Source organism: Sebastes fasciatus, chromosome 3 (assembly GCF_043250625.1).
Source record: "Sebastes fasciatus isolate fSebFas1 chromosome 3, fSebFas1.pri, whole genome shotgun sequence".
Classification (NCBI taxonomy): Eukaryota; Metazoa; Chordata; class Actinopteri; order Perciformes; family Sebastidae; genus Sebastes; species Sebastes fasciatus.
The window spans coordinates 21369247-21396413 of NC_133797.1; the positions used below are offsets into that span (position 1 = coordinate 21369247).

The 27167-nt window shown below is 39.2% G+C and overlaps 3 protein-coding genes across 5 annotated transcripts in view; 1 reads left to right on the plus strand and 2 right to left on the minus strand.

The window, feature by feature from the left end:
- Positions 1-1914: 1914 nt before the first annotated feature.
- cyp4v2a (cytochrome P450, family 4, subfamily V, member 2a) lies at positions 1915-11853 on the minus strand. The gene is made up of 11 exons (XM_074629557.1): positions 11569-11853; positions 11299-11411; positions 10762-10847; positions 8027-8217; positions 7829-7898; positions 7601-7727; positions 7311-7484; positions 6170-6272; positions 5313-5447; positions 3234-3413; positions 1915-3132 (listed from the first exon to the last, which is right to left on the minus strand). The coding sequence occupies exons 1-11, from the start codon at positions 11756-11758 to the stop codon at positions 2963-2965; spliced, it is 1539 nt and encodes a 512-aa protein (XP_074485658.1). The 5' UTR covers positions 11759-11853; the 3' UTR covers positions 1915-2962.
- Positions 11854-13201: 1348 nt separating this feature from the next.
- On the minus strand, positions 13202-21220 carry tlr3 (toll-like receptor 3). 2 transcript variants are annotated; one of them, XM_074629554.1, is made up of 6 exons: positions 20996-21220; positions 19377-19502; positions 17803-18267; positions 16038-16232; positions 14034-15883; positions 13202-13876 (listed from the first exon to the last, which is right to left on the minus strand). In XM_074629554.1, exons 2-6 carry the CDS (start codon positions 19407-19409, stop codon positions 13645-13647), a joined length of 2775 nt encoding a protein of 924 aa, XP_074485655.1. In that variant the 5' UTR covers positions 19410-19502; positions 20996-21220; the 3' UTR covers positions 13202-13644. The 2 variants fall into 2 exon arrangements, with proteins under 2 accessions (XP_074485655.1, XP_074485657.1); XM_074629556.1 differs by lacking the exon at positions 19377-19502.
- A 2799-nt stretch (positions 21221-24019) lies between these two features.
- The window catches only part of sorbs2a (sorbin and SH3 domain containing 2a), a 77008-nt gene continuing 73860 nt past the window's right edge, over positions 24020-27167 (plus strand). Inside the window, exon 1 of one of the 2 annotated variants that reach the window (XM_074629559.1) lies at positions 24020-24152. The gene's annotated coding sequence lies outside the window, so the exon portion shown is untranslated. The remainder of the gene's footprint in view (positions 24153-27167) is intronic. The other variant, XM_074629569.1, reaches the window with a different exon arrangement.

Sequence of the window (27167 nt, forward strand, 5' to 3'; positions counted from 1 at the left end):
AGTGTTCTGCATGTGTCTGCTGGATTGAGTTCAATGTTCAGCAGAAAAGCAACACTATAATGACAGAAATAGATATCTGTTAAAACATGTTTGAGGCTTGCGACGCCTCAAAATTGAGCTCTGTAGTTGCAGAGCTGTGACTACACAGCGGTCATGACCTCAGTATTATATATTTTTCCCTGGAATATAACCCTAATCGACAGGATCTGTGAAACTGAGTTTTCCACAAAGAATCACACAAAAGCACTACTTTAAATCTTGTGTTTACCAGAGATGTGCTCATAAGTTTCAACATGAAAAAAGCATAAAAACGACTAATTGACTAAAGAAATCTCAGTCAACCAAAACGACCGATTAGTTGACTAATCGACTGAGAGGGAGCAGCCCTAATTTTTCCCTCTCCATGTTAATCATCTCATGACCCCTCAGATTTATCTCGTGGCCCCTTCGGGGGACCTGACCCCCAGGTTGGGAACCAGTGCTTTATTGGTTCATACAGTATCTGTTTTGGAATCTGAAACAGCACACAGACTTTAAATAGGCTGGAAACTTTCCTTGGCACTGCTGCCAACTGCTAAATCTGCACTGATTATCTAATGCCTTCATGTTAAACAACTTTCTTCATGAATTAGTATTCTGTCTTCCTTGTGCAACTTTAGAAATGATACTAATGTACAGATGGTGCTTTGTCACTGTTGCTGCGAGTAACGGAAATGTTATAGAAAATGATTACATAACTGCAATGCACAGTAAAATAGAACCGGCAGGCATGGGAGAGCGGAGGGACCTTTGGCAGACAAATGGGGTCAGCCTGGTGCCCCCTCAGTCTTTTTCCATTTGTTTTTTAAACTAAGAAATGTTCAACAAAACAAACAGTTGACCATCAAAAATGCACTGCGAATGAAGAGGAAATCTATGTCTACAACATTTGCCAAAAATAAGTCACTGAAAAATACTGTATGAAATAAAACACAAGAAAATTATATATATATATATATATATATATACTGTATATATATATACTGTATATATCATCCTGGTGCCCTCCACACACTGTTTTATAGTAATGTTTAGATATTTGGCACTACTTTGAATATATTCTATAAAGTAGAAATTAATGCTTTATCATTAGAAACTATCTTAGCACATGCATAATGTCCTAAATAAATCCTGAATCTGAGCAAAAGCACCTTTAATCGAGCCATTTCTTAGAGATTCTCAGATAAATGAACTCCTCCTGCTTCAGTTGGAGCTCAGGCGCCTCAGCTCTACCCAGCCATTGATTAGAGATGTGCTCAATAATTCAAATAATAGCATCGGAGAAGAGCATGCAATTCATCATCAGTCATGTCGTCTTGGTGTTAGGCAATGACCCTTGGAGGCATGCCAGCTAAATCATCTGGTGACATTATGGATGGGGGTCATTTGTGACTGTGTCATGCTATGATTGCTACTTTGTTACAATAGATCCTTCTGACCTCAATGGGAGTCAGTGACTAAAGAGTTTGGCTCATTATGATCATAAACCTGAATGGATTCTCATAAGAGGTCCAGCCATCGGGGTGATGAGAGGTCAGGAGTTTTACCGAAAAGCTTATTTCAAAAGTAAAGAAGGAATTTTTGACAATGTTGTGAGAGTAGTTTTGTTCCTTTAAGGACCAGTGTGTAACAATTAGGGGGATCTATTGGCAGAAATGGAATATAATATTAATAAGTATGTTTTCTTTAGTGTATAATCACCTGATGATAAGAATTATTGTGTTTTCGTTACCTTAGAATGAGCCGTTTATATCTATATAGGGAGCGGGTCCATTGAAGGAGGACTCCAACATTACACACGAAGATCACAATACTGCCTACCAAGTAGCAGTCTGACGAAAACTGCTGTCGCGTTGCATCATGGGAAATGTAAGATCCAGTTTTTAACATTTAATACAACAATACAACTTCTAATATTGTGAAATATTTTTTACATTTTTGTTTCTTCAACATCACACAACCTCAGTTACACAAACTGTCCTTCAGTCAGACTTACACTGGATAAAGGAGAGAGAGATACACAGTAAACAGGTGATCTACCAAACATACAATAATAAACTAACTTCAGGAAAGAAAGAGAAAGAAAGAAACTGCAGCTAGGGGTTTGAAAATTAACATTCAGTGGAAATGGTGCACAAATGAAAGGCTTATCTTTGTTGTGGTGTTTGTAAATGTAATGAATATGTAAAGGTGTTTGTTATTAAGCCCCGCTCTGCACCACAGTGTTAGAGGTTTCAGGCTTTCATTACCGGCTAACACCACAAAATATGTACAGTCTCATATTCATCCATCATACACTCTTTCAACAAATGTAATCGAAAAATAAAACATCTTAAGCGTTTCAAGCATGTTTTTGTTTCCCCTAGAAATGCCACTAAAAGGTCATAAAATAGTTGTAGATTGAATATGAATGGTTCCATGAATGGGACCTACTGTATATAGTCTTTTTCTTAAAAAGCATACAACCTAGAAAATGGATGGCAGTGACTGATATCAGTGCAGTAGCACCATCCATCTCATTTTCATCCAGTTAATAATCAATAAAGCTTTATATTGAATCCCCAAATGTCATTGATTAGCTGTTTATAGCATTTTAATACTTAAACATAACATAACATGACTGCACAGTTTTTTATCAACATTCTTGGGGCACAACAAAATTGCAGAGTTGTTCAGTCAGAATAGTGCATCATTTCTTCCTAAAACTAACAATGTCAAAAATAAAAAAGATCTCAGTTTATTTCAATATGGCTTAGTTTTTGTAATTATGATGACTATAATGATGAGAACATTCTCAAATCTAAGGGGTATTTAGAAACCATTACAGTGTCCACCACCATTAGAATTTGTAAGGATGTCCTGTAAATACAGACCACAATGGACGATGAATTTAGCGAAAAGACAGGAGCAGGTGCTAGTTTTATTAGGTTTGGTGTTTCCTCTTTTCCAGTTTGATCAGGATGCCATTCTCTGGTCGCAGGATGAGCTCTCCCAGCGGCCGCAGATCTTCACGTTTCTGACAAGCTTCAACGTTAAAGTTACGCAGAATGGACGCCATTATCACCTTTTCTTCCATCAGAGCAAAACGTTGACCTGAGGTGGATTATAGTGAAACACACACAGCGGTTATTCTGGAGAGAGTCTAGTATGCATGAAGACAGATCCAGGAAACAACAAATTAAAGCTGTTCTTACCAATACAGTTGCGGAGTCCAGCGGAGAAGGGTACATACGCATATGGAGGCCTTCCTACTGAATTCTCTGGCAGGAAGCGCTCAGGCCTGAACTCTTCAGGCTCAGGGAAGTATCGCGGGTCACGGTGGAGAGCGTAGGTAATGATGATGGCATTGGCACCTTTAGGCACCTTGAAACCATCTACAGGTACAAATACACTTAGTTACTGTCAGAAAAATGGTCCTTACTAATCACTAAACATAATTTGTTTCACATAAAATCATTATGAATGTTACTGCCTCAGCTTAAGCCATTAGGAACGGACAGATGAGAGCTGTTTGAGTACAAAAAAATGAAGGCGTATGCTACGTTACTGACAACTCAGAGGTCAGACTTTTTCCCCCAACGTAAAAAAAATCATAGCTGACCATGACAAACTGATGTTTCTTTAGCACGTGAACACACAATTGAACTCTCAGCAGAGCAGCCTCCACATTTTTGGGGCATTTTTAACGTTTTACCAACTGACTTTTTTGCACATAAGATAACTTTCTGATATTGTTTACTGTAACAGCTACTGAATAACATGGCGACAAATTTTGACATAAATGTACAACAGGTTATATGATAGTATGTATTATTTTAATTAAATACCGGCAAATATACTTAACGTTGCCTTTTAGGTAAAGAACATTGTTGTGTTCTTCATGAAGTTGGGGTGGATGGATTTACCCTGAGTTTACAAGTAGGAACTCCGACTTTGAGTGGCGTCCTTTTGTACTTTTTCTAGGAGGAAGTCAGACATTTCTGAGTTCCAAGTTGTCTGGAACGCAGAATGTGATGCTTGCATTTGATCACATAGCTTCTTGCGGCGGTTGCATGATGTAAGTGAGACAGATACCCTCAAAAAGTAAAGGCAAAGAATGACAAGTCTCATTTCATAGGTCCATTTCCTGAGTAAACAGCATAGACTATATAAGAAGTGGGCGTAGTCACCGTGTCGTCACCCATTGGTTTATGAACATCTGGGTTATTTGCAACCAGAAGTGACAGAAGGGGGTGGAGCTAAGTCCAACCGAATGCTGAATAAGACATTTTTAGGCAACCAAAACCTTACAATTAACTTTCATGAACCTAAAACACACTGTGAAAAGGTTAAAGTTGTAAGACGAAAAACATGGGCAACTCCCAGACCAGACAACGCCGTGGTAGCGACCTGTCAATCATAATGTAGCCACGCCCTAAAGCATACCCTGCTTTATGGTCTATTTTACTCTAAACGGGACCATAATTTACTATATAATAAACATCATGCTGTGTTGAAGAAGACTTGAAACTAGCGATTGAAACCATTAAGTCATGTTTACAATGTTTACTGAGGTAATAAATCAAGTGAGAAGTAGGCTCATTTTCTCATAGACTTCTATACAATCAGACTTCTTTTTGCAACCAGAGGAGTCGCCCCCTGCTGGCTGTTAGAAAGAATGCAAGTTTAAGGCACTTCCACATTGGCTTCACTTTTCAGACCTGTAGGTGCTTCCCTGGTAAACAGATGCATCTTGTGCAATTGTTTTTCAGCAAAACTTCAAATCCCCACCATCAATTGCTCCTAGCTATATGGTCTTACAAACGCATGGTAGCTGTCATTAGCAATGATAGAAAAAAAAATGCTGACACTTTATTATACAAAGTTGCTAACTGGCTATGATAAGATTGGTGTCTTTACGTCACTATTTGTCAGAATCCTAACTCTTATAGCCTACTTTACTCATATAGTGTTCAAAGAATAGCAACTTTTCTTGACTTTCCATTTCCAAACCTAACATGATGATCTACCACAAAGCGCCATTCACTCTTTTACCACACAAACCACATGTCGCAATCCACAGGGGCCTTTTTTTATAAATTTGAAAAAACCCTGGGGAAGTGACAGCTCCAACAACACTATACGATGTGTGACAAAGAAATCAATTTTTCAAAAGAAAATGACAGAGGAAGCCTGGCCTCCCCGGCTTCTTATAAAAAATACCACCGCCGTGGGGGATTTGCACTCAACAAATGAATGTTTCATTCACGTGTCATCACTCATCCTCAACTCACTGATATGGCAGTCTTCACCGAGGCTGCGAGCAAAGAAAGGCACGGAGGGAAACAGTCGCAGGGCCTCCTTGATCACACAATCCAGGTATTTGAGCTTCTTCAGGTCGTCCATGTTAGCGGGCCTGTCGGATGTACCTTTGCACATTAAATAGGAAACACTGTTAAACTCTTCAGCACAAAATGCAGGTCAACAGAACCAAGTGTAAATTAATTCTCAGGTTAGATGGTTGTTAATCAGATTGTGCTGCAGTTTCCTGCTGTTGGACTTTCTCCTATTATATATCCTTGACTTATTCTCTACATTCCCCACCTTGATAAGAGATTACTTGTTCTGTATTGTCCAAGTGACACACCCCGTTGATGTGTTTATTCGATAAGACTTTACTGCAATCAATAAGCGTTCGTATAAAAAGAAAATCCTACGTATAGACAATAAATCAACAGTTATTAACATAACAAATTGATTATATTGCTAAGTGTGATAAAGTAACATAATTAATAATTTTACATTAAAAAAGATTTGTTGAGTATATCACAAAGTTAATGTGTCCATGCTTGAGGACACGTTTAGATCCTCAAACTGGTGTAAACTTAGCATGTGTTATTACTATGAGGCCATCTAGCTCACGTCATGGAAAAAATGCATGGAGCCAATGGTAAATCCACACAGCGGTGGAAACAATTCAATTATTCTCTATGTATTTTGGCAAGGATTTCCACAGCCATTATCCCTGTACTTGTAAAGAACAAATGAATGTGAGCAAAGATGAGTCAAAAGGCCTTTGGGCGGGAAAACAAATGATGTCATGAAAGTGAGAAGGTGTGTGGTGATGGGGGAGAGGGCATGTTGCTGTTACCGAACACCTCCTGGAGCTCTTGTTGAACTTTTCTGTGGGCCTCGGGGTGGGATCCCAGCAGATGTATGGCCCAGTTCATAGAGGCTGCTGTAGTATCATGTCCCTGCATAACGAAGGGCCGTTAAATACATAAAAACAACCCATTATGTATTTACAATACATAAAAACATTAGCATTTATTTGGTGTTGGGTTTCTGGCCACACAACAAATGTAAGACATGACACAGGCAGTCAGTGATGATTTGAATATGATACAGATGTGTAGTTATTTTTGTTAGTGGGAGTACTGTACTTATTTTATGAAAGTGTGTTTTGCACGTGTGTCAAATATTAATCAATCTCGGAACCCTCTGACGAACCGTGACGAAGCCTCTGGGAGCAAGGGACTATGTTTCTGGGGTTCCGGTGTAGCCAGCGGATATCAAACATGATGGGTCAAAACTACTCGGACAGCAAACGGAAACCAGAACGCTTCTGATAACAAAATCTTGTCCTGTTGCCAACAGATTCTACATATGAATGTAGAATCTGTTAATAGAGATTAGATATTCATATAACTATGACCAGAGGTATGTGCGAGGATGAGGAGAAGAAAAGTGCTCTCAGTGGTGTGTCTCCCTCTCCCCTCCCTAACAAAGAAGAGTTGAATCTCACTCAGTTGTCTCTCCCGGCTCCCGCAGATAAAAACAAAAAAAGTGGATCCTAACATATCAGGTATGGAATTAATTTGCAGATGCTTCGGTTCAAAATGAGACCAAACTTTTCTATAGATGTCAGTTTTTGAGCCACGACAAAGGCCAAAATGTGGCCTGCAACAGACTAGGTAAGGCTTGTTTTTAGCCTAGCCGATTGCCTTTTGCTGCTGAAGCAGTTGTTGATCGCTTGCCCCTATCAGCCGGTTAAGAGGAGTGAGGAGTCAGCAGTCAATGACGGTATAAAACATGTATGTTTTTCAACCATGAGAGATCCTTGAGCATACAGTCATAAATGAGCTCAAAAAAATATTAGTCTGATGGGTCCAGTAGTATAGGAGATTAGCCATGGACAGACAGACAGACACACTCACATGACCAAACACATGATCTCCCCACAGGCTTACACATGGAGATAATAATAATGAGTTGTATTTCTAACCACCAACCCTAAACATAAAGGTGTCCACTTCTTCCTGAATGTCCTGATGGCTCATTCTGTTGCCCTCCTCATCTGTGGTCTTCAAGAGCATGTCCAGAAACGCTCGTCTTTTCCTTGCGCCCTGGTCAGAGTCGCTGTCTGATTCAGTATAGGAAATGTTCTCCATTCTTTCGTGTATCACCTAAGACAAAATGAAGGTCAAGGTTAAGACTGGATGTGGATTTTGCTCCATTCTGCATCCAATGTAATAAACACCAAACATCCTCTGATTGTTAAACCTCTGTCTCCATTACTCACTTTGTTTGTAAAGGAGTGCAGGATCTTGAGGGTCCTGTCATGCTCCCGGCCCTCACCAAAGAAGTTGTACACAAAGTCGAGCCAAAACCAAGGTGACCTCTGTCTGCGGCTGACAATATCACTCATTCTGAGGATAACAAGTTGGGAAACATTAAACTGACCATATAATTATTCCCTTATTACTTATTACGCATTAGTGTGATGGAAAGGAAAATTAAAATAACTCACTTGTACACGCTCTTAACATACACTGAGTCAGAATTACTCTGGGCGTAAATTTTCTTTCCCATTGCCGTTTCTGAAAACACAATGGACATCTTTCTTATTGTATATTGATGAGTCAGCATTTGTTATGTGCAAACGAGAGTTAAAGGTTCATCAACACAGACACACACGTTCACAATCAGTACACATATATTGACTCACCACAGATAATGTCCAGGGCACACAGGGTTATGTGACTGAAGCAGTCGAACTGACCCTTCCCCGCCTGCTTCCCCAGCTTCTCCACCAGGATCTCCGCCTGCTCGTTCATCACCTCCAAGAAGTCCGTCAGGATGGAGAAGTGGAAGGTGGGGGTCAACATCTTCCGCCGCTGACGCCACTTAGGGCCAGTGCTGACCAAAAGGAGAAGACATCAATGGCAGTTTAACCTCACCACACTAGGACATTTCTACAGTGTCCACGACCAACATCGCTGTCTTTCAGAGGCTGTAGCAGGCTCAATTTTAAACCTAAGGGATCCATTGGTACCAACTATGTTATGCTAGCTTGTTGGGAAGGAGGCTAAATAACGCTCCAAAGTTAGGCTCAAATTTGGTGAGGGAAAAAATGGCAGGGTCATTTTCAAAGGGATCCTTTGACCTCTGACCTCAAGATATGTGAATGATAATGGGCTCTATGGGTACCCGCGAGTCTCCCCTTTACAGACATGCCCACTTTATGATAATCACATGCAGTTTTTTGCATGCAGTATAATTGTGTTATTTCCGCCTATTCTAAAATGGTGTGTTTGAATATTTCTGCATACTGGGGTTCTTAAACAGTCTTGGATTACATAAATTAGATATGACTGGAAAGCTGAGACTCTTGTGGATCCAATGAGCCCAATTGTATTCATGTGTGAAGATGTTAGTCCCCATAGTAGCCATTTCATTAGAGTGACACCATTTATTTTTTTTATTTGACGTCACTGTATAAAATGACCTGTGGTGACCTCTAGTATAGTCACAGCCACATGAAACTTTACAAACACAAACTACAGACCCAGAGGCATTCAGAGGATGTGTGGCTTTCATAGGTAGATTGACAATAAGAGGGTTTCTGAGCAGTTTCCAGAACAGAAGCGCTCGCCATCCAATCGCAGAAAAATTTAATTCTTGCAGAAATGTCCAATTCAAAAGGTTTTTTATACCAAATAATAACATGGCTTTTTCTGTGGTGTTCCACAAGGTCTTGGTGACTTAATGTGGTATTTTTTGACAATTCTTTATCAATTCTCGAGTGGTCAAAAATGTTTTAATTTTTGCACCAACTCTGTGTAACTAATGGTATCAACCCAAAAACTGCTTCTGAGACATAGGTGAAAAGGGAATGGCCATCTTATACTTCATCATAATGTTCTACGTCCTTACTGCAGGAGCCTGTCCGGGTCATCAGAGCAACTATCTGCACCTGACAGGTGGGAGTGGCAAAGTGCACAAATAGGTCTGCTCTCCCAGCAGACCAAGCTCTTTCTTGCTCGGCATCTCCTTATGGCCTACACACCTTTGTAGTTTCATTAAGGCTATGTGTTACACACATACTTTCACTCATCCATACATGCATTACACCACTGACTCATTCCATTTCTCCACCACCCCATCTTACTTTCCTAATAAATAAATTGATTTGGCTTTTGAAACATCTGTGTGTGTGTGGAGCTGATTTTGTAACAGTATCTTGAAAACATATTGACATCAAATTTTCTGCGGACATTCATGATCACAAGAGAATAAATTATAATGATTTGTGACCTTCTGGCCTTGAGCCTATGGCCGGTATTTCCACTGGAACAGTGTGAGGGAGGTGAAAAAATACACACATTCATAATGAATGAGTTTGACAAAACAGACTAATACAAGAAGTTCATGTTTTTATGTTGTGCTTTTATTTTGGGGAACTCTAGTCTACATCCGGGGGTCGTGTTTTCCTGGAGCACAAACCTTAAAGTGTGCCACAGGACTCCAGCTGATGTCAATTACCTTGTTAGACTGAAGCAAGTAGCAAAGTAAGAGGGTAGAGGGATCTTTGATAAATTGTCTTTTGTTTGGTATTTATTTAGTTTATTATGCATTTTATTTAATCTGTATTAGGCAGTAATCATGTGGATTTTGTATATAGAAATATTGATATGGGTAAACTGTAAATATATATTTGTACATTTATTGTTAAGGAACCTGCCAAAATTAAAACTAAATAAATAAACAAATGACTTGGTAAATAAATAAATAAATAAATATGCCATTAAATTAACTAAAATAATAGTAAAAAATAAATGTAGGCATTAATTAATTGATAAAATGTGACATAAATTTATATTTCTGTTTTAATTTGCTTTTTTATTTATTCATCTTTGTATTACTTCCCCTATCTATCTTCTGTTCTATTTAATTCCCCCTTTTATGTATTTATTTTGATCAACTTTTAAATGTATGTATTTATTTTTGCATTTATTTTGTATTTATTTTAAAATGTATTTATTCATATTAAATTGTATGTATTTATTTATGTATTTATTTCTTCATGATTTTCCCTTTGCATTTCCCCAAACTTACTTATTTCTGTTGTACGTAGAATATTTAAAAATCAAGTAACAAATTATCATGCAATTCACTTTTTACACTTACATACCTCTCTAGCACCACCCTCTGGCTGTTAGTATAAACACATTTTTCAATGTGAGCACACTACAAACTCAGAACATGCTTGGACTTAGACTACATGCATCTTGGACATACACAGCTTTTTTATTCATCCATTTCATTATCATGTTGCTGTTGCCTGAGTTTCTATGCCTGGACTATGTTTTTCTTTCTCTTCATTAATGCGAGATTCTTTATGTTTTGATCTTTTCGGATCGTCACTGACAGGCTTTTAATATCGAGCAGATGAGTAAATACCTAGTCAGAAGGCCAGTTCCAAGCCAAGGGTAGAGGAACTTGTATGCATAGGCTTTCTCCATGTGGACAGCATTGGTCAGAACCGGCTACGAACGACAATTGATGGCAAAACAAAATAAAAAATGTAAGAAAGAATAAGCAATTAAACAGCAAAGTTGCTATTCAGCAGATAAATAGCTGGAATGGTGGTTAGTGTGTAGCAGTAACAGTGATATGCAGTGTCAGTGTGTAAAGTGCAATGACATCCTAAATAGACCATGTTGTCATAGGGAGTAACTGGGGTCAAGGTCACCCAGAGCTGTTTAGCTGAATTTAGCTTTAGTGCAGCCGCTTGCTGTTTCATTCAATGAGCAAAATGTGAAGTGCTTCAGTATTTAGTTATATCTGTACAAACAATTTGATCTGCAACTGCTTTACATTTCACTGAATGTGAAACTTTTTGCGCCTATTCAGTTACTGAGATTACATATTTACAGGATAAGGCATGTGGACTGTTACCAGTTACACCTGCTGTATGCATACTTAGTGTCACCGTACCTCAACAGTTTCAGCATGAAACAGAACCACAAATGGGACTGGTCCAACCCAGAGTTTAAATAGCGGTGCATCACTGAAGTCACGGGTAAAATCCTGAATTTGACGAAAGAAATCTGAAACAAACAAAAAGAAAACCTTTATATACAGTGAATAGAGTATTTATACAGCATTAAGTAGGCAATTACGTCATCGTTATGACAGTCAATTAAAAGTATTGTACTATACCAGCCTATGGGGCCTCCTGTATCAGCATGTTGTTTGCTGTCTTACCTCCTGCATTGGCTTTGAACTGCAGTGCATTTCCAATGAAGAGATACGTTCCTTCTGCCTCCGGGATGGGCTTCATGGTAAACCATTTGTGCAGGTAACTGCTGAGCAGCCTGTAGGTGATGTAGGTCAGAGTAGCAATGAAGATGCTGATTCCAAGTAAAGGTATCGAGTAACTACCGAGTACTGCCATCTTGTTTTGCCGTGTGTATGTACAGTGTGTGTGTTTGAATAGCAGTACTAGGCGGTCCACCGGTGCCTTTATTATGAACGTGTGACGTGTCTTTTCCCCTCCTTTTCTCTGCAGTCCAATCACTGACAGCTCACTGGGTCATTTATTACAGAATGCTTTAAGAGATGCATAACATGGGAGATAAACATGAGAATAAAATGTGATTGAAAATGACGGATTGAGCTGGTAAATGTCGGCACAAATGATAAAATAAAGATGTTAATTATTTACCTTATAATATCTGACTGGCCTTGACCATGGCCTCTGTCGTATTTATTCTCCCCTTGTCTGACAAAATATGATCAGGTCCAACCTGATTGGTTAATAAATAACAGCCTTATCTTTGTGCTCGTTCTCTTTTATGATTATTTCACTGTTGTAAAATGAATGTAAATAATACAAAATATATTACTTACAGTTTACCTTAAATCTCTCTTTGCATTTTGGTCTTGATTTGATTGCAATATTTTTTAATCACATGAGAACATTTATATTACGTTCACGTTAAGTTTTACTACTAAGAATTATTATATTATATTATTATAAGACATTTGTATTGTATTTAAAGTTTTGCATAATTTGGTCAATTCAGAATTTTCTCCACACAGGCTTATTTATTCCACTTTAGTTGGGACTTTATACTGTGACTTTATTTTTGAATGTGCATCGTTTTCTTTTGTATGCAGCCTACTTTTGGATGTGCAATTTCTTTTTGAGGACTTAAAGAATTAAGTATGGAAGTTTTACATTTGTACTCTGTTGTGTGATTGGTATAGGTCTTAAACTAAAACGTTATACACAGGAATGTAGAAAGTGTAAGATAATGTTAGTAACTAACGTAGTTATGAGTGTGGGCATGCACACTTCATGCCACCCCTTCATAAGTCAGTGCCCCACTTGGGCCACTCAGACTAAGAGCCTCCGGGAAACAGAAAGCTCATGCAAATGACTTAACTTTACAAGACAACAAGTTTCTCATTAATATTCAGATGCTCAGAAAAACAAATGTGTAATAAATTCTATATAAGCTTAGTAAGAATGAATATCTGACAATTGTTACCAATTTAAATAGTAATAATCTATTTTGTAATGTGCACATGGTCAGATCATTAAAGGAAGATTTTAGTATTTGTAGCATATAAAATGGTTTTACTGTAACCACGTGATAACACAATATTGAGAGACTGCAGAGGGGAGATTAATTCTCTGCTCTTACAGAAAGCTTTTTTCCCCGAGGTTGATCAAAGCAATGATATGATTATTACATAAAAATAGACAAATAATTGCCACAATACTTTTTCAGCGATATTATACATTTAAAAGTTCTCCCATCACATATCAAGACTGCGATATATAACTTCTTTATTTAATTAATTCAGGATTTATTAGACTTTTCGATATAAGGGCCAACCTTTTATTAAGAGATGAAAACATAAAAAAAATGCACTTGGAATAGATTTCTCTTTATTTCTATAGATATTTTATACTGTACATTACAAAATTTAGAGAGTAAACTACTAGGTTAGGATTGTCATAATGTAACAGTTCAGCTGGATTTTGTTTAAAACAACATCAGAGTTTATGATGAATTCTCTACCTTGCAGTACTTGAAGAGGCAAATAACAAAGATACAAAAAAGCCATAGTTATTGTGTGAGTAAATGTGTGTGTGTGTGTGTGTGTGTGTGTGTGTGTGTGTGTGTGCAGGCATGTCACATGATAGTTCAGTATACAGTGCATATAAACAGTAAGCACAATATTCACACAGTGGGCAAAACAATCCGCAATTGGTTGCAGTTAGTAATAATTGAACATACATTGGTAATTATTATTACATTAGAGATACATTCAATCCTGCAATCGATTCGTCATGCCGAGTGCTATGAGGAGCTTCTGGTGAAAGGCCGGCACCCTCTCGTTATGGACGGGCCAGTCCAGGACGCAGCCTGGTCGCAGCATGCCCCTGCGGAGGTAGAGTGAGCGAGATAACTTGTAGTCGTGAACGTCCTGCAGGAAGACCAGAACCACAGAGTCCCTGCTGGCTTCGATGACCTGGTGAAGTGCTTGATAGGCTTTAAATCTGGATAAAGAAAGAGATAAGGGTAGGAGGGCAGAGAGACAACTGTGAGAAGTCATTTCATCACAAATATAAAGTATACTACAAATAACCAATTATCATTAACCAATTAACCTTATGTAGAATAATGTATAAATCAAGCTGTGTATGTTTGATTTACCGTATACACCAGGGATCTTTGAGAAGAGTTTCAGTGACGACAAACAAGATTTTTCTGGACTGCCTCATGTTTTCCACGATGGATTCAAGCTGGAACATGCCAGGGCCAAAATCTCGATCCTCCAAACAGAACCTGCAGTTGTCATTCTCTAAGGGCACCAACCTTCTCTCCACCCAGCCGGCGTCCTTCTCTGCATGTATGACGTAAGCGTCATACTCAAATTCCCTGCCCTCTTCAGCGCTGGCGTCGCTGAATCCTAACGTGCGCTTGATCAGTATGTTCCAATAAAACTGGATCCTCCAGCCTTGGAACCGCACTAGAAAGGCACTTACCATCAGCATGATGACGGCGGTGCTGCTCAGTATGTAAAGGGCCTGAAACGGGGTCTTATCTTGGCAAGAGAGGGTGTCGAAATCCATGACGGAGCGGTTAAAGTAGGCTAGCGGAGTGTTGCACAAATACTGGTCCCTGAGGTCTGGCACACTGGTCGTATTTGTTTCATTTAACCATGTCACGAACCACAGTATGCTCTCACACGTGCAGTCGAATGGGTTTTTGTCCATGACGAGCAGGCTGAGGTTTCTCATGGGAGTTTTGAACACTTCGGGCCTCACACTTGTGATCATATTCTTCTGTAAATGTAAAACCCGCAGCGAGTTCAGATCATCAAAAATTGAGTCCTTAAGACTATTGAGGAGGTTGTAGGCCACGCTTAGTTCACGGAGGTCATTCAACCCTATCAGAGCCTTTGCTGGGATCTCATCCAGCCCGTTGCTATCCAACTGTAAGGTTTTCAACCTCCGTGTGTCTTTGAGGAACAACACCGGCCCGCCTAGGTTGGCACTCTTCCACAGACGGGCCAAGTTATTGTGTTGGAGCTTCAGCACCTTCAGGTTCACAAGCCCCTCCAACATATCCTCTGGGATGTTAGCGAGGTTGTTGTTGCTGAGATCCAGGAGGGTGAGGTTGGGCAGGGGTCTGAATGGAGACGGATCCAGTTTCACAGCTTCGCCTCTGAGACTCTTTCCCAAAGTCAGGACCCGTAGATTGGGCACATTGACAAAGGACGCGGAGCTTAGATTGAACTTCTGGTGGTTGTTGGACATGTGAAGCTCTTCCACTTGGTCCAGCCCTTCGAACTCTTTGCCAGTGAGAGTGCGCGTGATAAAGTTGAAATCTAGATAAAGAGTGGTGAGGTTTCTCAAAACGGAGAAGCATCGAGGATTGATCTGTGCTATCGCTGTTCCGGTCAGATTTAGCATTCTGAGAGGCGATCCCGCGAGGGACACTAACGTCTTGTTGGTGATGTTTCTGAGTGAGACATAACTACTCCAGCTCATGTCCAGTTCTTTAAGGCTTGTCAAGCCTGTAAATGTGTGCTCTTTGATTTCATGAATTGAAGTTCTCTGTAATATCAAACTCTCCAGGGCACTTAATGGTTGGAAGGAGAAATCATCGATTTCCGGGGTGCTTTTTCCTTTTACGAGAGCTTTCGTCATTTGGAGCCTTTTCAAACTTTTGAGCCCCTGAAATGTGTCTTTGGTCAGGTGCTTCATTTTGTTGTCGGTCAAAATTAGAGTTTGAAGTCTGGACAGCCACCGAAATGAGCCTCCTTCAATTTTACCCATGCCATTACGGGACAGATCCAGAAAGGTTAGATTTGTTTTCTGCAGCCCCCTAAAGGTTGTGTTTGTGAGTGTGCCCAGCTTCATCTCACGAAGAAACAGGCAATCAATGGCCGTCCCTGACAGCTCTGAGCAGAGTTTAGAAGTAGCCAGTGTGCCCATATTGCCTTTATCCATGATTAAAGTGTGCAGGCCTGAGATTGGGTTAAAGCAACCGGGCTCCACCTGCAACAAAACATAACAAAGAGATCTCACAGTGAGACAAAAAAGGGAAACAAAACAGACAACTGAAAGCAAGGTGCCACACACACTACTTTCTAACACTTGTTCCGATTTTGACAACACCATTTCATTTCCTATTTCTAGGTAAGTTTCTTACCGTTTTTAGAGACACAGATGACATGTTGAGGACTTGTAGGAAGGACGAATTGTTAAGAAAAGAAAAGTCATCTTTCTTCAGAGTGGTGAAGTCATTGGATGCCAGAATGAGGCTCACGAGGCTGGGCAGCTGGGGCTGAGAGCCGAGCTTGGCTGACTTCAGTTTGTTTGTGGAAACGTCAAGAACTTTAAGGCTCTGTGAATGATGAAAGGAGAATAAAAACAGAATGAAGTGTTATTTAATGCAATGCATGAGAGGCATATCAAACTAGTGTGGGGAAATTGTCTAATTTCTGTCATGATGACTATTATTGCACCCTAGCTCTTAAGGCTTTTAATCAGTTTCTCTCCAGATATACTGATCCATACAACGGCGTATTAAGGTCATTGTAGGTTTAAAATTGTAGGGGATGTGGATAATATTCTGAGAAAACAAATCTGAATATCCTAGATTAAAGTCTTAAATTTACGAGAAAAAAACTTGGATATTCTCTGAGATTAAAGTGGAAAATTTACGAGAAAGAAAATCACAAATTTGCGAGATTATAAAGTCATACATTTATGAGAAAAAAACTCTGGAGTGCAAAACTGTGGTAACGCCTGCCACTGTCGGAATTTCGTTGCTCCTGAAGTAGTGTTATTAAGGTAAGGATGGCTTCTGAGTGAGGTGAAGTTCCTGAAAGATACGTATACAATAGGGCTGTCAAAATGAACGTGATAACACAAATTTGTTTTAATGCCACTAATTTATTTAACGTATTAACATAACTTGCGATTTCTGATGTTGTAGTGGGCTCAGTTTTAAAACTAGAGTGAAGATGATCTATCATATCAAACTAGAAAACCTAAGGAATCCATTGGTACCAACCATACTAGCTGTCACACTAGCTTGCCGCAAAGGAGACTAAATAACGCTCCAAACCTGCGCTACATTTTGGCAAGGAAAAACTTTCCTGGCCATTTTCAAAGGAGTCCCTTGACCTCTGACCACAAGATATGTGAATGAAAATGGGTTCTATGGGTACCCACGAGTCTCCCCTTTACAGACATGCCCACTTTATGATAATCACATGCAGTTTGAGGCAAGTCATAGTCAAGTCAGCACACTTGACACACTGACAGCTGTTGTTGCCTGTTGGGCTCGAGTTTGCCATGTTATGATTTGAGCATATTATTTATGCTAAATGCAGTACCTGTGAGGGTTTCTGGACAATATTTGTCATAGTTTTGTGTTGTTAATTGATTTCCAGTTATAAAAATACTTACATTTGCATAAAGCAAGCATATTTCTCCACTCCCATGTTGATAAGAGTATTAAATACTTGAAAAAATCTCCCTTTTAAGGTTCATTTTGAACAGATAAAAAATGTGATTAATTTGCGATCAATTACGATTAACTATGGACAATCATGTGATTAATCGCGACTAAATATTTTAATAGATTGACAGCCCTAATATACACATTTTCTTTTGTGTGTTTTTTCTGTGTTTTTTTATTAATATAAGTACAAATATTGTAGAAGTTACAGGAAAGTATCTTTGACTAAACAAAGGCGTGTCTTTTATTTCAGCACAATTAACACTAAAAACCAACTGTTGAGAAGAATCTCTGAGAATATCCAAGTTTTTTTCAAGTAAATTTAGGACTACAATATCGGAAATTTGAAACCCTTCCCTGGCTTCGTAATTATTATTTTTTTAGCTACAATGGTCCTAATATGCCGTCGTATATCCAGCTCATCAGTGTAACAGTGTGACATCTGTACCTGCAGTGCCAAGAAGGGCTCTCCTTGTAGCTTTAGCTTATTACTAGCCATAATCAACCATGTCAGATTGGTGCAATGGCTCAGGTCTTCCTCCTTCAGCACATACACTTGATTGTGTTCCACGTTCAGCGTCCGTAGCAGCGGCAGTGTCGGGCACCACCCCGGGTCCAGCTTGGTGATACTGTTGTGACTGACATCGAGGTGTAGGAGGTCTGGGTATAGGGTTAGTGACACAGGGGGAATCCCCCTCAATCTGTTGTGAGACATATCCAGGCTGGTGATGTTCCTGGGAAGGTTTGGAGGGACTGCGCTGAGGCTGAGGTGGCTGCAGTCAGCTCTGCCGTCTTGCACGCTGCAGGAGGTCTTCTTCTGGGAGGCCACGCAGTTGTGCGGTACCGTCATAAAAAAACATATGATCACCGCCGGGAGGAGAAGGGAATGTGGGGAACGCATCGTTTCAAAAACCTTTAAAAAAGAGAGATAGATTAAAATCTGCACAAACCTTAAACATCTATTAAAGGAGCAGTGTGTAGGATTTGGCGCCATCTAGCGGTGAGGTTGCAGGTCGCAACCAACTGAAACTTTTCCTGTGTGCCAAGCGTGTAGGAGAACTATGGTTGCCGACGCAAAAATGTGAAAATGATAATATAAATATATATAATAAATAAATTTACTGAATTGTTATTTATTATTAAAATAATAATTCGTACACCAGAAACTCGGTTTGAAATCTTTCAAATGAATAGAAACCTGTTAAAACCTCAACAACCCTTTTTAATGTAAAAATTGGTCAAAACTCCAACATTGTCACCGATACCCGATTCAGTTATTTGAGTCAGTATCGGCCCGATGTCCGATGCGGCATCGGTGCTTCCGTAACACTGATATATTATTATCTTATAAAGTTAATGTGGCAAATATGTTAGCAAACAGTTACCTGTTTATACAGCCCAAAGACACAGAGTAACATTAGGAAATATAAGGATTTGTGCTTCTGACAACTCCTCTTTTTTTTGCTCTGTTTTGGTCTCAACCAACTCCTGAGAAAGATATCCGGCTCTGTAGCTGCTAAATGCTCCACTATGTGCATCAGCTAGTTGCTTGCTTTGTCCGTCTGCTGTTTGGTGCTGAGCAGTTAACAAACAGTGGATCTATCAGAGCTTTAATGCTTAAAAAAAAAAAAAATGCCTGTCGCTACTGAGAGTGAATCAAAACAGGAAAGCTGTGGGCCACAAAAAAAAAGAAAAGCTGAAAGACACTAAAACGTTTCAGAGAGGTGAGGGGAACCGAGTCAAGTCAGGTGATGAGTCACAAGCAACATATTTCACATCATTCGTGCAGCATTAATATAGAAAAGATTTGTCATCAATTCTGTTCTATTTCCAGCCTAATATTAATTTTAAAAAGCTGTCTACAGAAATATCTCTATTTTAAAGGCATATTAGTTTATTATTACTATCACAGCATACTAATATGAGTATTACTAGGATTGTATGCTAATCATATCACTGGTGTCACCTTCTTGACACTAAATCTGGCTAATATTTTGGATATAAAACCTGCAGAGTTCTTACCAGATTTTTCCCTTTGCATATGATCTGTTGCATTAAAGACTAGGAACCAAAGACATCCCCTTCCAGCACCTCCGGAGCGCAGACAGGATCTCTCAGTGGGAGCTTCTGCAGCACCAACAGTACTCACTGTAGTCAAAGAGCAATAAAACACGGAAATGAGAAAGTGGCAACTCCGGTTTCACTTCTATTGTCTAGATCCACTGGAGAGTTTAACTCTTTCATGCAGGAGGAAACAGAAATAGTGAAGTCTAGGAATGAAATTCATACTCTCACTTCCTACAAACCAGACTGGAACCAGTGAGATTAAGTTAATATTATTAAATATGTTCAGTGTGTAACAGGATGTAAACAGGACATAGGTAGGCTACCTGAAAGGAAACACATGGGCTGTATACCGTAATGTGTGTTAAATAAGGGCAAGTTGTTTCCAATCGCCTATAAAATGCTTAATATCGTTTGATAACTAAATACAGATTACTCTTACAGAGTTAGACATGAATTCATTTGACATGTGTGGTGATTTCTATAGAAAAAAAACTTCATGCAAAACTCAACACTGTGTGGAATAAATACCGTAAATGTAAGAGTAGACGTGCAAGACATGTAATGTGGTGCTGCAATTGTGCTGTAAATAGTGTTATTTAAGTTATTTTAGTTTAAAACAACATGAATTTACCTGTCTTAATACTGTGTATGTCTATGCTGTCTTATAGGAGTTTTTAGGCACCTGTATGTAGGCTTATCTTCTGAAAACAGAGCATGACTATGCATATTCTGCACATAACTTATTTTAGTGTCTGACTCATGGTCATCTGCTGTAATGTCACCCTGTCTAGAAGACATGTTGGCCCAGTCTTGCTCTGAATACTCCAATCCACTCAATCAAACATTATATTTTATACAACATATTATTCTTGGACAGAATTCAAATAGCATAAATGAGTCTGCCTGTAAATTGTACAAAATATTTGGCTCTGTATCTACAATTACACATTATTTGTATAACCTTATTCAGGATCGGGCAGCAGGTGTCATTATGGTACCACTTTATTTGTGTAGTCCAAAGTTCAACTAGAACGTGACACTGACACACTTATGATAGGAAGCTGAATATGAGCATTGAACCATCCAAATAAAGTGTGACCAATAAATGCATGTTTATTCTGATCTAAGAACAGCTGCTGCCCTAAACAATATAGCTTAAAAAACAAACCCTATGGAAGTGGAAGTGAGAGATTCTCTCACCTGTGGTATGTGGTTCCCTAAAATAGACTCTGCAATAGTAAAGATGCAGAAGTTAAAGAATCCCACAGAAGGAGTTTTTAATATCCAGGTTAGCAGAATCAAACAGTAAACTACTACACTTATTGAGTTTAATTTAGTAAACCTTGAAAGAATATAAGTCAAAAGCACAAGTGTTATTTTTCCTGTCCTGATCATCTGGGTTATATTTCAGCATTCCTGGGGCAGAAACACTGCATTTAAAATTCACAACATATTGCAAAATAAAGTTATTAGTAACTTTATCAATTAATAATAACGCAGAAACCCTTATACACCAAGGGTAGGTTTGCTGCGCATGAATACTTTCTATCATAGACAGAGTCACATGTACAAACCTTGCAGCTGCCCGGCACCAACACAGTCTCAAAGGCACGTTAAAAGTTCCGTAGCAGGAGTGGCTGTTATCCATTCACTCACTCCTCTGGGCCAAAGTCGAGAAAACAGAAATCTTTCTTGTCATATGATGTTTAATTCTTCATAGTTTTATTACATTACATAACTTTAAATGCTCTCATCCAGAACACAGGAGAAGTGAAACTTAAGGGAGAAAAAAAACAACTGGGTTACCCTGTAATAACCACTAGAGGGCAGTAAAACACTGTTATTGAGCTACTCAACATCCCAGCAATAGTCACTTTGTTTCATATATAACAGCCTTTGTTACAAAAAGACACAACAGATTAACTTTTTGAATACTGTGCACATACTGTAGCATATGATAGTGATATGATATATGTTGTTGCTCACCTCCAACAAGTTTCCCTGCCCTTGTTTCTCTTTTGTTAGCGTGACTAAATATTTTTTTTAGGAATTAAGTTTGGGATTTGGCATCATATGTAACTTTTTGGGGATTTTTACTTTAATGGGAATTGCACAACAGGAGCCACAGGTTCACCCCAGTCTGAGCCCTAAAGAACACAAGTCAACTGTAAGTGACACAATACGTATTCAATGTTTTTCAGGGCGATTAAGACAAAAAAATATGCTTTTTTATGATGGCAGCAGATAGTAAAGACGTGACAGGAAACAAGAGGACGAACTCCTCTGTTTTGCATGTCACCCTCTGGTGTAATATATATATATATTATATATAATATATATATATATTACACCATATATATGTATATATACTGTATATTCCATTTCTACCAGTAGATCCCCCGACATGCTACACACTGTTCCTTTAAATGAAATGCATTGAAACTAATTCATTGAACAGTATATATCACAACAAATCTAGGCAGCAAGTAAGTGCATTACTGAGACAGTCCAAACACCAATAAATCTAAAGATAACCACATAGCCAAACCCATTTAGAAAGGTCAGCAGTAATGTAAAAACAGAAATGACCTGCTGGTGCTAAATGACTCATAAATTGGAAAGGTTGATTCACCAACACCACTACTGGAAGGAAAAGCAATTGACGTCTTGTAATTGATGGGTAAGTGATGTGTCATTTCATCTTTTAAAGTCAGTCTTTTCAGTTTCAGTGAATTTCACTTCAAACGGAAATACTTATTTTTTTCATAATTGCTTTAATATCCTGTTGACAGTTCACTCACTGAGCATGTCTTTCAGTGGAATATCCTCTGTGTCATTTAAAATCGTTATACCAACAGCCACTTTGAATCACAGCATGTTAATTAGCTTGACATCAGCTGTCACGCAACAGAGCACATGTCCCATCATTCCCAAGTCAGCACTGACACGTTTCAAAGCCACACTGTGTCAAAGTGCTGCTGAAATTAAGTATTTATTTCACTGACATCTATGAGGAACTTTAATTAGAAGTCTGTCTATATTTCTAGTGTTTTAATCACTTTGAAAAATTACCCTACTTCTCACTTGATTTATTACCTCAGTAAACATTGTAAACATGAGTTTATGGTCTCAATCACTAGTTTCAAGTCTTCTTCAATACAGCATGATGTTCATTTAGTAAATTATGGTCCCATGAGAGAGTCAAATAGACCATAAAGCAGGGTATGCTTTAGGGCGTGGCTACCTTTTGATTGACAGGTCGCTACCACTGCGTTGTCCAGTCTGGGAGTTGTCAGTGTTTTTGTCATACAACTTTAACCCTTTCACAGTGTGTTTTCAGTTAATGAAAGTTAACTGAAACGTTTTGGTCACCTAAAAATGTCTTATTCAGTATTCGGTTTTGTACTTAGCTCCACCCTCTCGTGTCACTTCTGTTTACAAAAAAACAAGATGGCGACGGCCGAAATGCCGTACTTGAGGCTTCAAAACCGTAGTCCACAAACCAATGGGTGACGTCACGATGACCACGTCCACTTCTTATGTACAGTCTATGTGCTGGATACTAAAATATATAATATCTGTGATTGTTTTCTGGATGTACTTTGGTGTCATAGAACTTCCTGCACCAATAATATCTCTTGATATGTTGCTATCTAAACAAAAGTGATTAACAACTTTTGTTAAATGTCTTAACTCCCCTTTTGATGTAGCATGTAAGCTTATTTCCCCCGTTTTCACCTGCACAGTCTCTTTGCTAATAGATTATTGATTCTGTGGAGATTTATTGAGGGAGGACACTGAGACCTGTGACCTTTCATCACAGCAACAGTCTCTCTTTGGTAACTGATCGATACTGTGGAAGAGGACAATCATGTTGTAGATCTGTGTTGGTGATTCTACAATGTGCAAAGCAGGAACCGTTACCTTGCCCTGAGAAAAGACCTCTGCAATAAACTCTTATCCCTCATCCACCATAGTCACACGGACACACCTTTCTATCCCCTCTCTTTTCCTCTTGATCCTTTCCTCAAATAAATAGAGCAGGTCCGTCCTGGGATAGACCTCAGGCCACCTGATTGGTTTAGCCCCGTGTTAAGCCGAGGCAGATTACAGGGCTTTGTGTCAATGGCTGGATTGCATGAAGACCTGTAAAAAGTGGAGAGATATAGCACTGTGGTGGTGGTCAACTTAGTAATGTGACAGATAAAAAAGAGAGATAACATTCAGGAGATTGCTGTAGGAAACTCAGCTATGAATTAAACAGAGAGCAAAAAAGGCCGTGATGAGAACCAGAGCAAATGACGCAGCTTTGTTCTGCTCCAAAACTGGCAATATCATGAAGTGCACTGTCAACAGTTCAGGAGGGGAAGGAGGCAAACACAGGCTTGAAAGCTGACAGGAATTAGATGCACATCAGATTCTATCAGGAGAAACACAACATGGCACTGGAATTAGGGATTAAAGGTGAGGAGTAACTCCCCTACCGTACTGGGACTGAGTGACGGGCATTGCTGTACATGTTTCACTTAAAGTAGCCCTAGACTGGCTAGTGCGTGTCATGCCCACGTGTGATTGAACGCACTCATGCAAGAGGGATAACTGTGGGGAGGGCAGCGGCTCCATCAATGGGAGTGTGTGTGCCACATTCTTCATCTTACCGGCTCGGGTAAATCTCCTCTCCCTCATTTGCACACTGAATCTCTGGAGTGTTGGAATGCCTCGAAACCAAAGGTAAGTTCTTGGCTCTTCACTGCTATACATGGTGGATGTTATTATGTAATCCTGTATATTAACTCAGACAGTAACGTCCTTATCAACATGTTCAGATCCTCGCATACTGATATATATACTCTCACTTTGTGTTGCCTGTGAGTTTATCTGTGTGTTTAACAAATAAACCTTATGAAGTAGCTAATGGAGTTAATTGCAGTCTCACAGCAGTGCATTGTGATTGTCTGACGTATAATGGGCATCTGCAGCTCAAGTGAGAGAAACAAAACTAGAGCAAGGAATCCTAAAAAAGCAGGAGAGCTGTGGTGATTGAAGTCTGTTAGATTGACTTTGCACTGATATTTTAAGAAGACGGGGGATAAATGCCCTGTTTCGTCTTCATCTGGTGAAGACGAAACAGGGAGAATAGGGTGAGATGAAGAGATTTTAGATGGGGAGGAGGGAAAGAGCAATGATGTACATACAAGGAGCGGTGCACCTAGTAGCAGCAGCAGTGTTGTCGTATGTTCTATCTGCCCTCTGCAGAAAAAAAAAGACACTGCAGCATATCTCCCCCTCCCCAGTTTGCTGACCAATGATGTTTGGAGGTCAGACACCCAGCTCTGCTACTGGTGTCAGCCACTGACACACAGCTTGTTCAAGAACACGGGCGGTTATTACACCTCAGAGGAAGGGAGGGGCAAATGATTAAAAGGCAATACAGAACAGAACAGGACATGGATGTACTCTTAGATTGTGTCCCACACACATTACATGGATGACTCCACTATGTGTCACACTGCACATAAAAAGCCAGCTGTGTTTGTCTCAGGGGAATGAGCATTCAGTAACATTTTACTGTGAACAGATGTAGCATTCATAAGGATTTGTGGAAGCTTTTATTCCCGATTGTGATCAATGAAACCCACATGACAGATTGAGAGAAAAAAAACCTACTGAAATTTACAGAAGTTCTCCACTTCAGTGAAAACATACACCGTCAGCTGCAAATGTTGAGCAATTATCGACACATCACTGTATTTTTTATTTTTTTATTTGAGCATTAGCTGATGGTATGTGCTTCTCATCACTGGCCAGTGCCCACTAAGTGCTGACTCAGGTCTCTTCTCACTATAAGTGGTCCCCAGGGGTGACAGGACATCAATACTGAACTGGAATCAGCAGCGTGGATCTACTACTGTGCTGTTAACTCTCTGCAGTGCAGCTCAGTAAAATGCAAGGAGAGACAATTCAGTGTGTGGGGAGCACCGCGGCTGGAAATATGCCAGACAATGAAAACCTTATTAAGGCTATAACTTTCTGCAGTTGTTCAATTAAACACGGGTGTAGACCAGCCTGAAAATCCCCTTTTGCTTTTCAGCAATAGTCAAAAGAAATGACATGTATTCATTTTTTTCAATTACATGAAACAGAGAGAGGCAAGGGCATGCAGTTATGACCACCTAATCAGCTGTTTCAGCATTACACTTTTTCATTATGGTGTAAACACAACATTAGTATCAGCTGATAAAGTCGATATGGCTAATGTGTTAACAGACAGTTGACTATATACATCTCTGTGCACATCCAGATGATACGGAGTAACATTCATGTGGAGTCATGTTTGTGAGCACTCAGCAAATGTAAGTCCAATATTCCCTCACCTTTTATCTCTGTTTTAGTCTCCACCAACTCCTGAGGGAAATATCTGGCTCTTTGGCTGCTAAATTCTCAAAACATTCTCATCGTCACATACTGATGCTTTGTCGTACCCCCTGGCGTCACTTTTCGGTCGCAGTAAACACGTGCTTAACGTTGTGAATTCAAACAAAAACACTCACTTAGGTTTAGGCAATAAAACCACTTAATTAGGTTTAGGAAAAAAAACATCATGGTTTGGCTTACAATTACATTTGTGAAGTGAAAATGAGACTTAACATTGTGAACATCGGACACGAATGAACAGCTGATTGTAAAATGAAAGTGAAACTCAACACACAAACAGGGACACAGACAGCGGTCAACTGGATGAAAGCCTTGTGTTGTTGGACCCATCCAACACCCCTTCCATCAACACACTCAACACTCCAGAGTACTTACTCCAACGCGGATGGGTTTACATTGTAGTTAATGGAAAGCCCGGTGGGTCTGCCGACGCTAAAAGGTGCCGGCGATGTTCCACTATGTTCACCAGCTAGTCGCTAACTTTGTGTGTCTGCTGTTTGGTGCTGAACAGGTAGTGTGCTGTGGGTTTATCAGAGCTTTTTCATTGACAACAGCTGATGAGAAAACCAAAACATGTCTGCTAATAGATCCCCTGAAATGCTACACAATGTACCTTTAAGGAATAAGAAGGAACAATATAAGTTGCTTTGGTCTTTGGGTGTTTGTGTATGTATGCTGGGGTTACTACACTTCATTTTACAGGTCCACAAATTTCATGGCAATTAGGTGATAATTAGCAACTAACCTATTTGAAATATCTTTGGAATTACTACCAAATTACCACAATATGTACCTCAAAATGCATAGAAAATTACTTTGTTTGGCTGTCTTGACTTGGGACTTGACTCTGGACTTTTAATATTATCTATTATAAACATTGTTTCATAATTATATTCCACTATTTCCCAATAAACAGTAATAAATAGCGCATTATATATTTAATACATTTCCTAGGAAAAGAATACAAAGTTAATTGATATGCTTTATTTCCATGTCTGCTGATAAATAGATCATAATTAGCTAATAATTTGAAATTTCTTTAAAAACTCCCTGAATCATTACATAGCTACCAGGTTACATTTGTCTTCTATTAGTTTTGGTTTTCCACCTCCGATGAAGAGCAGCACACAGCCGCTCCTCAAGCCTAAGCGCCCTATTTTAACGATTATATGCTATTTTAGCATATCATTATTAAATCATGTTTATTATAAAGTAATCTTCGATACATTTTAAGGTAAATATTGGGGTAATTTGGCAGTAATTCCAAAGAAATCTCATATAGGTTACTTGATAATTATAATTACCATAAAA

Bases quoted from the DNA above. Each gene is read 5' to 3' on its own strand.
- cyp4v2a (XM_074629557.1), bottom strand. From the start codon at position 11,758: ATGGCAGTACTCGGTAGTTACTCGATACCTTTACTTGGAATCAGCATC. The intron at 11,412-11,568 runs GTAAGACAGCAA...TGTTTGTTTCAG, and splicing joins GTTCAAAGCCAATGCAGGAG to ATTTCTTTCGTCAAATTCAG. The intron at 10,848-11,298 runs GTACGGTGACAC...TGTCGTTCGTAG, and splicing joins TTCATGCTGAAACTGTTGAG to CCGGTTCTGACCAATGCTGT.
- tlr3 (XM_074629554.1), bottom strand. From the start codon at position 19,409: ATGCAACAGATCATATGCAAAGGGAAAAATCTG. The intron at 16,233-17,802 runs GTACAGATGTCA...CATCATTCACAG, and splicing joins AGCCCTTCTTGGCACTGCAG to AGCCTTAAAGTTCTTGACGT. The intron at 15,884-16,037 runs GTAAGAAACTTA...GTTTTGTTGCAG, and splicing joins CATCTGTGTCTCTAAAAACG to GTGGAGCCCGGTTGCTTTAA.